General features: G+C 56.4%; 5 protein-coding genes across 5 annotated transcripts; 3 read left to right on the top strand and 2 right to left on the bottom strand.

The window, feature by feature from the left end:
• Positions 1-795: 795 nt before the first annotated feature.
• On the bottom strand, positions 796-1,017 carry CH63R_05970 (uncharacterized protein; the record flags this gene model as incomplete). The annotated part of the gene is made up of 1 exon (XM_018300945.1): positions 796-1,017. One exon carries the CDS (start codon positions 1,015-1,017, stop codon positions 796-798), a length of 222 nt encoding a protein of 73 aa, XP_018158795.1.
• A 2,100-nt stretch (positions 1,018-3,117) lies between these two features.
• On the top strand, positions 3,118-4,888 carry CH63R_05969 (Choline-sulfatase; the record flags this gene model as incomplete). Its single annotated transcript, XM_018300944.1, has 2 exons — positions 3,118-4,694; positions 4,747-4,888. The coding sequence occupies 2 exons, from the start codon at positions 3,118-3,120 to the stop codon at positions 4,886-4,888; spliced, it is 1,719 nt and encodes a 572-aa protein (XP_018158794.1).
• Positions 4,889-5,869: 981 nt separating this feature from the next.
• On the top strand, positions 5,870-6,807 carry CH63R_05968 (RNA polymerase II mediator complex component Med8; the record flags this gene model as incomplete). The annotated part of the gene is made up of 2 exons (XM_018300943.1): positions 5,870-6,009; positions 6,141-6,807. The coding sequence occupies 2 exons, from the start codon at positions 5,870-5,872 to the stop codon at positions 6,805-6,807; spliced, it is 807 nt and encodes a 268-aa protein (XP_018158793.1).
• Positions 6,808-9,048: 2,241 nt separating this feature from the next.
• On the top strand, positions 9,049-10,097 carry CH63R_05967 (Integral membrane protein; the record flags this gene model as incomplete). The annotated part of the gene is made up of 3 exons (XM_018300942.1): positions 9,049-9,231; positions 9,301-9,575; positions 9,656-10,097. 3 exons carry the CDS (start codon positions 9,049-9,051, stop codon positions 10,095-10,097), a joined length of 900 nt encoding a protein of 299 aa, XP_018158792.1.
• Positions 10,098-10,372: 275 nt separating this feature from the next.
• CH63R_05966 (Fungal specific transcription factor) lies at positions 10,373-12,784 on the bottom strand (the record flags this gene model as incomplete). Its single annotated transcript, XM_018300941.1, has 3 exons — positions 10,373-11,086; positions 11,159-11,668; positions 11,717-12,784. The coding sequence occupies 3 exons, from the start codon at positions 12,782-12,784 to the stop codon at positions 10,373-10,375; spliced, it is 2,292 nt and encodes a 763-aa protein (XP_018158791.1).
• Between the last annotated feature and the right edge of the window lie 759 nt (positions 12,785-13,543).

The raw sequence follows: 13,543 nt of genomic DNA, 5'->3' as shown, positions 1-13,543 counted from the left end.
TTTGCAGCTGCCCAGCTCCAACGAAAAAGGATGAGGGAGGGTGGCAATCATTAGCTTGGCGGTCACACTTGTACCGTGTGTACCGTGTGTGGCCGTGAGTCTGACGGCGGGATGTTCGGGGCTAGATGTCCAGGCTACCCCCATACGGAAACCTGTCTTGAACACCAAAGCTCCGAGCAATGCACTCTGCAACATGCACATAACGGGTGCGGAGAGGCATTAGCGTGTAATGTGATGGTTCATCAGATGATCATTTGTATGCAGTAAGGGAGGAGGACACGACTCAGCTGAAAACTCGCTCGCCTGGCATGGCATGAAGGCTGACCGAAGAGACAGTCGCACAAGGGGGCGGAAGCGACGCGGATGCGCAGGAGAAAAGGTACGGATCGTCGGAAGATATGATCCTCGCCCATGGAAGTGCGATGAGCCGTCGATGCCGATGCTGTGTTTTCGGCAAATTTGTCGCGTTGGAAAAGATGATTTAACTCGGATGCCCGCTGTTTAGCTGATGAAGCAATACTGGAGCGCGATGATGTGATTGCGGGATGGCTTGACTGGCCGGGAGCCGGGGCCACAACGCCGGCGGTAAGCAGTTATCGAGTGTCCCCAAAGTTGGTACGTGCGTCGGTGACCAGTCGATGATGGAACGACCAAGAGGCATGGAGGCGGCGCAAGGGCCGAAGGCGAGCCACGGCCGGAGTAAGAGAACTTATGCCGATGGCGTGACCGGGCAGCCATGAGGGTATCCCCGCAAATGCGGGGTGGGAGGCGGCTCGAGGTCCGAAGTGGACGCCATCACGACATCTCCTGGGCTTCTCGGTGGTGGAAACACTGAGTGAGATTGGAGATCTGCTCAGTAAGGTACGTGGTTCTCCAAGTGCCGGAGATGCACTGTGTCATCAGCTCGGGCTGCGGAAGGCTGGGGTGAGGCGACTCGTCGTCGGTTGTTGATTCCGATAGGTCCCTCGTCGTGTTTACGCTCATCTGGAATCTGGAGATCCGCCCTGTTCGCTTCATTTTGCACCCAAGCTGCTGGTGTTTTACCCTGCACGCATACCCGGGGGCTGCGACCCATGGACGTTGGGTATGGAGACAACGCCCCAACCACTAAGTCTCCGCTGGGGAAACGTGCTCTGATATCTCTTGTCTTGGACGCAACCAGGGTGCTTTTTCTCTTCCCTCCTTGCAGTCTTATCTGTGGAGGTGTGTAATGTAGTTGAGCAGTGGCGCAGTGCTCCGTAACTTTGTCGCGTGAGTGCAGGTGCGCTATCATGGCCCTGGCCGGATGACCGTTCTCCAGAAAAAGTCCTCTCGCATGTCAAGCTTGGTCGTCCAATCCTTTGCAGCTAATCGGAGGGGACCCTTACAGGGTTGGCGACGCTTATGCAGGTTGCGGGCTGGTGTTTTGGGGACATGCCTAGATGCAAGCGGGCGATTGGGGTTTAGTCGTTGAGATCCAGGGGTCCGCTTAGGAAGGGGAAAGCGAGAGTAAACAATCTGTTATTCCGGCTTGAAGCATATTCCACGAAGGCTGTTGATGCTCCAGGGGTGCGGTGCCTGATCACTGGTCATGGGAGAAGGGACTGACAGGCCAGTCCATGTTCGTTGTTCGAGAAGGTATAGCCGACCGTTGCATTCCTGACGGCAGCGTGTGTCTACCTACTGTTTTGTTCACACCGCCATCTAATCATCGACATGCGCTTTGGGAGACTAGCTGTATTGCGAAGGAGCATACATACGAACTGACGATGAATGGAGTCGAACGGGGAACAGGTTGGTTCTTATGATGCAGAGACATCCACTTTCTTACGATAAGCTAGGACGCAGAACGAAACGATGACTTGACGTTGGTTGCGACCAGCCCGGGACGGAACGTGTGACTGGCTGAGTGATGGTCCGCATAGACCATTTCGCAATTGGTTGACCGAAAGACGCCATATTTGACACATGTGACGACCTGTGCTCGTTTGGGGGGGCCGAGTAGCAAAACTAGCAAGGTGGTGTGTTGGTACCTATATCGGTGTATGCGTAGTAGCGGCATGGATGACATTGAGAGGACGGACAGGGCAGAGTACTCCATTCAATCAATGCTCGGCTAGAGTGACTTTTTGGCAAGGTGTTTTGGCTGATGGCCAGTAGCTCCTTCCTTTCATTATCTGGCTGGAAGGGGAGAAATCTCGTTTACTGCAGGCTCCGGCTGATCCTGAGGTGGTGTCCTTCTTTTTGCTAATATTTGACGCCCTTCCCCTGCCTGCTTTTGCAGTCAGCATGGGTCGTGAAAAAGAGGTACACTAGCTTACACCCCATTGCATTGCATGATTCGGGAGGGGTTGTGATAGATACGTAGGTAAACAGAATGTGTAACTAGAAGGAATGGGAAATACTTAGACAAAAGGATCCACCAGCCAGCCAGCGGAGCCCCTAGCGAGTTCAGGCGATGAGACGATGGTGGGTAGTCATTTGCATCCAGCTGGGATACCCTTATCTGAAGTATTCGCCCTCCGACGATAACCCCGATTAGATGCATAATTGCTTGTCTATTGTGTGCAATGGGCGGGTCGCCTGCACCCCCCCCCCCCCCCTCTTTGGCGTTGTGCCTCCTTGTCCTCGCCTTCTTGGTTTCCTTCTCCATGTCCTGCCCAAGGGCGGCCTGGGGGTGGGTGGTCGAGGGTCGAGACTGATGGGACTGGTCTTTCCCTCTCTTTCTTCCTGTCTCTACTCTCCCCTTGGCGCAGTTTCTTAAAGGACTGGTCTTCCCACGTACGACTTGACTCAATCTCTTCCTCTTTCTTCTATACTTCACGTCGAAGGTTCATTAGTTGTTGTGCTTTCACACACACAGACCTCATTAGCCACTCATTGCATCCTCCTTCATCACGTACTTTTAAGTTTTTGACTGTTGCTCATCACTACCCTCAACACACACACCAACTGTTATTGCCAGCCCCTGTCTCACAAGCAACCATACCGCCTCCTCCTCTACCACCAAAAGACCTCTGTTTCCCTGCCATCACGCAACCCACACAGGAAATATATTCGAGTCGCATTGACTACTCTCTCTGATTCACAAGACACAACAGCTCTTTTTTGTCCATACTGTTGGTGTCTGAGAGCACAATGGCTCCCGACCTTAACTCTCTTCCCTCGTCGCCTCTGGCGAAGCCCACCCATGGCAAGCCAACCAATGGCAACGGCGCTGGCAACGGCAATGGTTCGGCCAGCCCGAAGCAGCCCAACATTCTCTTCATCATGGCCGACCAGTTGGCCGCGCCCCAACTCAAAATGTACAACCCCGAGTCTCAGATCAAGACACCAAACCTGGATGCTCTTGCCGCCGAGTCTGTCCAGTTCGACTCGGCCTACTGCCCCTCGCCGTTGTGCGCACCCTCGCGCATGAGCTTGATCACCGGCCTCCTACCCATGAAGATTGGCGCATACGACAACGCCAGCCAGATCTCGAGTGAGATCCCCACCTATGCGCACTACCTCCGCTTGAAGGGCTACCAGACGGCCTTGGCTGGCAAGATGCATTTCATCGGGGACCAGCTGCACGGCTATGAGACTCGCCTCACCAGCGACATTTACCCGGGCGATTTCGGCTGGGTGGTCAACTGGGACGAGCCCGACACCCGCCTCGAGTGGTACCACAACTCCAGTTCCATTCTTCAGGCCGGTACCTGCGTGCGAAGCAACCAGCTGGATTACGACGAGGAGGTCATGTACCGATCGACCCAGTTCCTCTACGACCACGTTCGGGAGGGCCCCGAGAAGCGTCCTTTCGCACTGACCGTGTCTCTGACTCATCCTCATGACCCTTACACGATCGAGGACAAGTACTGGGACCTGTACGAGGACGTCGATATTGCCCTCCCCAAGGTCCGCATTCCCAAGGAGGAGCAAGACCCTCACAGCAAGCGTCTCATGAAGGTTTGCGATCTCTGGGACTACGATTTCACCGACGACCAGATCAAGCGTGCGCGTCGTGCTTACTACGGCGCCGTCAGCTACGTCGATGACTGCGTCGGAAGGCTTCTGTCGGTGTTGAAGAAGTGTGGTCTTGACGACAACACAATCATTGTTTTCAGCGGTGATCATGGTGACATGCTCGGCGAGCGTGGACTTTGGTACAAGATGAGCTACTTCGAGTCCTCCGTCAGAGTGCCTCTTTTCGTCCGCCACCCCCATCAGTTCGAGCCTCACCGCGTCAGCAAGAATGTGTCGACTCTCGATATTCTCCCCACACTTTGCGATCTGGTTGGCACAAAACCCGCACCTGGTTTGCCAATGGACGGCCAGTCTTTGCTGCCTCACCTTGAGGGCAAGGCGGGCCACGACAAGGTCTATGCCGAGTACACGGGCGAGGGCACCATCAGCCCGCTCATGATGATCCGTGAGGGCCCTTGGAAGTTTATCCACTGTCCTGTGGACGGCACCCAGCTCTTCAACTTGGAGCACGACCCTCTGGAGCTGGTCAACCTGGCGTCCCAGAAGGCCATCTCGGGGAAGTTGCTGGAGGAAGAGGCCAAGGCGAAGCTCGAGGAGTACACGGCCGAGACAAAGGCCAAATGGGACTTCGACGCCATCACGGAGCAGGTCCTGCAGTCCCAGCGCAAGCGTCGGCTGGTATGGGGAGCCCTCACTCAGGGGGCCTTCACCAGTTGGGACTACGACCCGGTTGATGACGGCAGAATGAAGTAAGTGACACTTGCCCAATGACATCGAGGTCAGCCACTAACATTTCCCAAGGTACATCCGCTCTCAGATTCCTCTCGACGACCTCGAGCGTCGTGCTCGCTACCCTCCCGTCGACAAGTATGGCCGGGAGGTTGACAGAGCGACGACCGGTCAACGAGTTCTTCACGGCCAGGCTGGATCTCACGGCCAGTAAAGATGCAGCTAGGGCCTGCTTTTTTACGATAATGACAACAAAAGGCATTTTCAGGACGGCGTTTGGGGCATTTCATTGGTTTTCTAGCACGCGTTTCTTTCTTCCATTCCTCGCACCATCCGCATTGCGATCCTGGCGTTTGAAGCATGACCGTCATCCAGATGGATGGATCAAAAGTCTTATGTACATCAGTATTTGATCGGGGGCTCCAAGAAATAGTAGCCTAAAAAGTAGCAAAAAAATAGCTTTTTAGTCAAGCATTATCACAATATTTCACTATTCGAAGTGAGAAGAGGAGCCAACGGCACGGCACCTCCAGCTGCCATTTGCTCTGTCAGTGCAGACAGCTTCAGGGTTGAAATTCCAGGTAGGTACCTTAGCTTGGCACTGCTGGTTGATGACGCACAGAACCAGACAGTCACTGTTGAAGGAGGTGCGGTACAATCGGGCACATACAGAAAACGCCTTGGGACAAAACATGCATTCAAGAAGCCAATTGCCAACTGCTGTTTGTCGCCTGTGTCACTAAGATGCTGATGGCTGACCGGGGTTGTCGCTCCCCCCCCCTTGTCACACTGCAGAGCTCCCTCCTGCATGGCCCCTGGTTGCTCCTGCAGCAACCCCCTCAGACGACCCCACTTATTCTACCCCAGCCGATTTTCTAGAATGTCACGTCGCCGACGGGGTCGAAGCTTCTTAGGACCGCACCTCAACTTCACCTCCAAAACCCCGAACCACGATACACCTCGACGTCCACGCCTTCGCAAACGAGTGAGGTCACGCCCGCTTCGCGTCGCTAAATACCTCAACCTCTCCGGATCCTTTGGCTTGCGACAATTGAAAGAAACCAGTACATGCGACCCGGCGCCGCGGCCGCGATTGCGAGAAAACATTACGACTTCAACATTTGACGGACGACCCGAACCCACGATCGAGCTCGCACACCCCGCCTGCCAGTCGTCGCGGCGATAGCACGTGACTATGGAGAAGCCCAATGCCCTCGGAATCTCCGCCGACGAATTCAAAGCCATTGAGCAGACGCGACAGCGCCTTTTCCAGCTGTCCAACAGCATCCAGGGTTTGAAGATTGACGTCCTGAAGAGCAACCCGCTCCCGCCCCCGTGAGTTACGCTCCGCCACTTCTCCTTCTCCCCTCTCTCACCTCCCTCCATATTTAATATGTCTCTTCCACCCGCAAGCTTGGAAAAGAAATAGACATCAACAAGGCCAGCTGACCGCAGACCCCTTACAGATCATCCCTTCAGGCGCAATCCCAGATCCTCCTCCGCAACCTGCAGTCCCTCCTCGAGACGCTGACGGAGAACACCCACGTCTTCCAGCACCTGCATGTCTACCCGGACGTCGCGTACCCGGGCCGCGTGCACGAGAACATCCTCCTGCAACTCCTCCGCAAGAAGCTCGAGCCGGGCGTCGAGGAGTGGGTCGATCGCGGGCGCGAGGCTACGAGAGAGTTGCGTGCGTCTTCTTCCGAAGGCGGCGGTGCCGGCGCGGGCGAGGCCGGACTTGAAGATGTCTGGCGTGGAGTGCGTGAGTGGACCGTTGAGCGCGTGCAGCGGTACGTCCTCGAAGAGGCCGGCGACGTCTACACCGAGGAGGAGCGCGAGCGCGGCATTGAGAACGTGAGGACGGGACTGAATCGGAATCTCGAAGACGACGAGGAAGAAGAAGAGGAGAGCGATGAGGAAGGTGGCGGTGATGGAGGTGGTGAGGACGGTGATATCATCATGTCTGGGCAGGATCATCATCAGCAGCAGCAGGCGAAGCCGCCGAAGCCAACGGGTCCCGAGCCCGAGATGCTGTTTTGGTTCGAGGCGCGAGGGGACTTTGACTTGCCGCGGAACGTGGACCTGTTGAGCCAGGCGGGCACAAAGCGTGGGCAGATGGGGGCGAGGAAGTAAAAATGGTTTCCCGAGGTGCTAGGGAGGATATGATACCCAGCCGTGACGACGGCCTCCGACTTGTAGATTATGATATCTGCACAAAATCAAGCGCGTTCAGATGATCCGGTTCGGTCTCCGCTTCCAAGGCGACCGCCTAAGTGGCGGTGCTCAGCTTCAGAAACAATTGGAAGACGTGAAACCTTCGGCGTGGCCACCGCCAATCTGCTACAGATGATGGGGGGGGGGGGGGGGGGGGGGGGGGGGGGTGCTACACGCTCCCAACCGGTCCAGGCCTTCAACTAGAAAGGGGCCGTTATCCCAGCTGGTCGGTCTGGATGTCACATGCCTTGTGTACCGAGTGGAGCCAATGATAGACGTGGATTTACTCTTGATTCTTTGCGTCGACTTCAGCACTTTCTCCCTTCCTCTCTGTCTCTCTCTCTCTCTCTCTTTCTCTCTCCCATGTTTTTGTTCATGGTTTTGCTGGATTTATAGATTACAGAAAACAAGGCAGATTTATCACAATCAATTAACATCCGGCCCATGTTACACTTTACTGGACTGAGAAAATCGTGTCTTTGTCCTCCATCGTCAATAGCGTATCTGTAAGTAGTGTTCCCTTTTAACGTGACACGCACAGAGATGACACGGCATTCATGTCAGCCCAACATCGCTGCAGTCACCTGAAACCCACAGTACCGCTGCCATGAAGCTAACCTGTATGTCGGTTAGACATGTTGCTCAGATGGGCGTCGGTATTGGGCAACTTTGGGATTAGCGGTAGTGCGGCTGAGACTGGCCATTGGGGCGTAATCTCATCTTGGCAGGCGGATCGCGGCAGCAATGCAAGTCGGGTCGTGGGGATGGGATGAGGAGCGAGTCTGTCTGTTCTCCTGGAGAGCATATTCGGCCTTTTCGCTTTCGAACACGGCCAGCAAAGTCACGGTGAGGCAGCCGGTCGCCGGTTTCTGGATCGATTACTCTGACCATTTACTTGGACGAAAAGAGTAATTCGAACCGGGGATCCGACATGCCTGCTCACCAGACCCTCTACGAACACCAAGTGATTCGTGAGGCAAGCAAACCTACACTCCATACTTATTTCCAGACAAATACCAGATTGACTCTGAAACTGCTCAATATATGCAGAAGCCCATGGTTGGGAACAAGGATGGAGACGTTGCCAGCTAAGCCAGTCGGGAAAACCCCTAGTACACTTACACACTGCATCCCGTCAGAACCCAGCCCTCTTTTCAGCCCTACAGACAAAAGGTCTCCCCAAGAGCCGCTGACACTATCCCATAAGCGAGAGCCGCCGCAATTTAACTCCTCCCTTGAGACATCGCCGCGGGTGGCTCGAGGACCCAAGTCCTTCAGGGTCCTGCATTTGGCCGCATCGTTCAGCCGCACCGACTATCGCCATCCCGCGTTGTACCGACACGGCCCTTGGAGCCACAATCAAGAGTTGGTACCGGGATGCAATCTCGTTATTCGCCAGGGCTCAAGAAGCCTCATGGCGCTAATGTGTCGTCCGTGCCGCCGTTATCCTTTCCAATGCCGGCTACCCACCCGTTGCAAGCCTCGAACCTCAATGCGACGATGTCCCTGGAACACGTCCCTTTGAATCAAGCTTTCCGTCGCGTCCTCCCTCTCCCTCGGCCCCAAGACCCGGGGCCCGCGACATGAAGTAGATGCCAAGCGACCGATCTCGGGCACTTATGGCGCAGGGTTCTCAGCCGTCGGGACACCAAAAACATCCTGTAGCTCCCGAAAGTGCGCCTCAGTGGCACTCTAGATGGTCCGTCCCCCGGGGTCTGGGAACCGCGCCGTGGCGGCGATGAGCCTCGTCCCTGCAAGCCACGGCGCGATCCTTGACACTTGTGGGTGTTATAGACCTCATCGTCGGCGACTTCCTGTGGCGTGCCCCTGCGTGCAACAGAAAGAAGAGGGGGTGGGAGCCCAAGGGGGCGGTTTCACACCATCCCGCGTTGCCAATTTTGTCTTGTTCGCCCATTGGGAGAAAGACATAGAAAAAGGCCCCGGGGCATCCCTTCACGGCAGGGTTGACCACTTTCTCGAATTCCTTCTTGATTCCCTTTGAATCACGGTCATAAATCGAAGATCTCTAGCAGACGCTTGCCGCCATCGTCACTCGGTTTTCCGCCTCGAACGACTTTCCTCCTGGTCACCGGTACCGTCGTCTAATCCACATCTGCCTCCGCCTCGTACGCTGTCCGCCTACCAAGATATTTGGCAGCAATGGAGAGCGTCAACAAATACCCCCGTCAAAGGGTCGCTGGACGCGAGCACATCCCGCTTTACCCCAAGGGATTCATCGCCATCAGGGTGGTCCAGCTGATCCTCGCACTGGTCGTCACCGCCCTCTGCGCCTTCGGCATCTACCTGCTCCCCTTTTCTGGAAACTGCCTCATGATCTTCGTCGTAAGTGGCATCTGTGCCTGTACCGCGAACTTGCCGTTCCCTTTTACTAATGTGCCGCCCTCCATTCAGTCCATCTCGACCATGATCGTCACCACCTGGCTCATCGTCGCCGAGTTCGGCATCCCCAAAGTCTACAACTACTGGGCCGTGCTGGCGCTCGACATTTTCCTCGTCGTATTCTGGCTCTGTTCTTTCGGCCTGCTCGCCTCCCAGGCCGCGTACCTGCTTGACAGCAGCGCCGTGTGCGACTACTACGGCTACTGCTACAGCTCGGCGCCCACGGGGGTCTACCTCATCTTCACCGCCTGCATGGCCGCCGCAGCCGGCATCGGCGGGCTCGAGTTGTAAGTTTCCAGCATCCATGGCGCTGACCATGGAGGGTTATGCATGACTCTATACGCATACTGACTGACGCCGGGAAAAGCGCTCTCTTCGTCGCTTCGATGGCCATTCACGGCGTCATGCTCCATCGTCACCGCAAGGCCGGCCTCCACTGCAATCCCGGCACTCCCGGAAGCTCGCCCGTCGTCGTCACCAGCCACGTCGTGCCCGAGAAGAACGCGGCACAGGTCGCCGCGAACCCCGTGTACCAAGCCGCCCAGGGCCAGGCCGCCCCTCCCTACATGAACCAGGATGCAGGCTACAATGGCCAGATGGTCCCCCAGCAGCAGCAGCAGCAGCAGCAGATGTATGCTCCCGCCCCCGGCCAACCGCAGCAGCAGAACTACTACCCTCAACCATCACCTAGGCCACTGAGCGCCCAGCATACCGGGGGCTCCTTCGCCCAAATGCAGCCGGCGCAGGCTGCCGCGCCGCCTATGCCGAACGCTCACGAAGTGTCAGGCAACACGTACCACCAGAATTAAGAATAGCACGCATTGAACATTTGAATGTTTCACTTGGGAGCCCGGACCTGTGCCGTTAGTTGTGAAGAAACGCGTATGATGGTATCTGTTATAGTTCCGCCTTGGTAATGGGAAGTGATTGCAGTTTTCGGAGGCTTGTCGATCGTGGTTGTGCGAAAAAACTAGATATTGATGTAAATAATGTTTATACTTGAGATGAATTCACCGTTGCTGCTGGTCAAAAGAATTTTCTTTTTTGTTTTGTTTTGTGGATATCAGTCTCACCATCACCGTCCTCACAAAATCGAGCCGGGTCCGTGTTGCTGGGTGTCGTCAGCTCGAGCCGATGGCCAAGAATCCCAGTCGTCCGTGCTAAAATCGGGCCAGTAAAGCCCCTGCAAGTCGTCGTAAAAGGATGCCTCCAAGAATTGTAGATCCAAGACCGGCTGTGCCAACAGCTCCTCCAACGACGGTTCCGTCAGCGCCATGCCCGCCGTCGTGCGCGCGGGAAGCGCCTGGCCAGACTGCGACGATACCGGGGCGGCCTCGATACCGGTCATCGGGCCGGGCGCTCGCGAGGCCTCGGGCAAGCCCATCCTCTTCGCGTAGAACCTCTCGATCTCGGCCCGCATCACGTCCACGTGGTGGCAGTACTCTTGCGCGGCGAAGTTGCCGGCGTCCCCGAGCTGGGAGAGGAACTTGGCCGACTCCTCAAATGCCTCCCGGTCGCTGCGGCTCTCCGGGCCGTCCAGCATGCTCGAGGCGGCGAGGATGGTCAGCGCGGAAAAGAGGTATTGCGTGTAGAAGTAGTCGAATGTCGCGAAAGACCCGTCGATCCAGGAGTCTGTGAGCAGACGCACCGAGTGCCGCGCGCAGCGGATGCATGCTTCCGACAGAGTGACGGCGCTTGCCGGAACCTGGGCTTCTGTGGCCGGTGTTGCTTCCGGCCATGCGGCCACCTGCGTTCGGAGGATGTGCAGCAAGATCGGACGTGTTGCTAGAATCGCACACTTTGTGGGAAAGATGTCAACAACGTTCTCAATGGAGGAGAGAGGTTTCTAGGATCGGGCCAAGGTGATTACCTGGTTGAAGGACAGATGGAGAGAGATGGGTTTCGGCCCAGTGCCCGTGTTGTGGACTTGGAGATGACCCGGTAAATCTTCCGCCCAAGCCCGAAGATCTTTGAGGGCTTGTTGCACCCTGGTTGACAGAGTAGCTCCGCCTTGGTTGCGTTGCTCGTATATCGAGCGAACAGTCTTAGTGACGAGGGCTGCCAGGCGAAGACTGGCGATGTGATACGCCGTGTCTTCAAAATCATCGCCGCAACGTTGGCCCAAAATGGGATCCGTTGGCAGGTCTATGCCGATGTCGCTGTCTTGAATGGCGGTCGGGTGCCCCAACTTGGATGCCCATATCCGGTCGAAGATGTATGTCGTCCAGAATAGCCGCTTACGATGCTCACGTAGGTCCGGGTCACGAAGCTGGGACTCTGGAATGTTGAGATGCAAACCCATGACAATGGCCATGCGCATGGCCGTGCCGGACATGACGAAGGCACTGTACCGCCGATTGAGAGCCAGAGAATAGAAGGACTGGGGAGGTCAGAAGGTATACACAATCACGGTCCCGTCACCACTCACAAGCAAGAGCATAATCTCGATAGAGTCTGTCCCGGGGCGCTCATCGAGTACACCGAGAATCCTGGAGGCCTTGGCGAAGTACGCCATACCGGGGAAGTCCTTCTCAGAGGGAATGGATCTCGTCGAATAGAGCTCTCCTATGGCGAACAGAGCCCATAGCTTGGACCTTAGCATGAGATCGCCCCATGAGGGGTTGTGTATGCTCTGCTCCAGGTTTTCCATGATCAGGCTTCGGCGGACGACATGATAACGACGACTGACATATTTGAGCGCGACTTCGACCAGGAACCGGGACCTCGACGGGGTCGGCCAGGCGACGTCCGACTTCACGAGCGACATGAGCTCCGTGTCCGGGGCATAGTTGACCCGGAGCATGTGCTTGGGCTGCGGGGCGAAGGGGTCGGAGATGACCTGGCGGAAACGGGTCGAGAAGGCGGCATCTGCGACCTCCCCGATCAGGATGGGTGTGCGAAAGACGTTTGCGTTGATGAACCACGGCCGCACTTCGAGAGTCGCACTCGCGGCTTCCTCTCCGTCATCGCCCCCTCGACCCGGGGATGGCGTCGTCGCCCTGTTGTTGCCTGTGTGGGTGTTCTGGGCGGCGACGGTGGCGTCTCCTTGCGTACATGGAGAGTTCGAGGCATGCTGGGCGCATTGGCTCTTGAGCCGCCGGATCTCGTCCAGAAGCCCGTCGATGTAGCTGTTGGGCGGGGTGTGAGCTTCAGCGGATGCCCAAAAACCAGGATGAGGATCCCCCTTACCTCTGCCTGACCTTGACCTGTCTGTTGCGGCGCGGGTATGTGCACTCGGCACCTTTCCCGGCATGCCGACAGTTTCCGCACGGCTGGTCGCCAGAGCATTTGACCTTTCGTGAATGGCATCTCCGACAGCTGCAGCCGGCCCGCCGTTAGCCACAGGACCCGGATGAATGAAAAGAATCCGCTTGACGAGCTCACGCAGTTGACTTGATCGGCGGCAGAGGCCCGTCTTCCAAGGGGCTTCTACTACCGTCCTCTGTGCGGGGCGGGGTTTCGTTGCATGCTGCCATGAGGAGGGGAATAGGAGCATCCAACACGATGCCACGGACACGACAATGCGTGTGTGTGTGTGTTTTGCATCGCTGCTCGGGAATCGTTCTTTCTGAGGCTCAATGACACCGATGTGTCATACGCAGGGCGGACGCTCTCACCGATGACGGCGAAATGGCAAGATGCCGATGGCACAGTGTGGCCCGGGCGGGCTTCCAGTATTTCCTCATGTGGGAGGAGGGGGCCGCTTACCCCCCGGATTTTCGGCAACGGCTCCAGCTTATATCTCCGGTGTCGTCGGCAAAGACAGGCACTTGCCGAGATGAGTCATCCGCCCTGCTGCCCGTCGGTACCCGTCTTCTGCCATGGCGCCAATGTCTGCATTGTGCTACTTGGGCCGTATTGGCGAAACCTGGCTGTGGACTTTTAACTAGGTATGCGCCACCCTCAGAGACTGGACCAAATGCAAATAGGCAGACCGCCCAAGAAAACTTTATGAGAGAGCATCCAGCCCGAGATGGTCTCTCGGGATGCCTCTGATCATCGACCATCCAGAGGCAGGACAGAACGCGGGACATTGCGACAACATTATCAACATTTCTCGTACGGTCTCGGCGTTGTTGACTGACATTTTAGATTCATTGTTCAAGATCTACAACTGACGTAGCATCTAACCTACCTAGACAAGCTCGCACGGTCGTCTCTCTTGCCGGGTTGCCCTTCTTGCTTGATTCAAAGTGATTACATCCAGCCCGCGCGATCTGTCGTCACAGGATTGCTTCAACAGCAGTTGCGACAC

Source organism: Colletotrichum higginsianum, chromosome 4 (genome assembly GCF_001672515.1).
Source record: "Colletotrichum higginsianum IMI 349063 chromosome 4, whole genome shotgun sequence".
In the NCBI taxonomy this organism is placed as follows: Eukaryota; Fungi; Ascomycota; class Sordariomycetes; order Glomerellales; family Glomerellaceae; genus Colletotrichum; species Colletotrichum higginsianum.
This window is presented reverse-complemented; position numbering and strand designations above follow the sequence as displayed.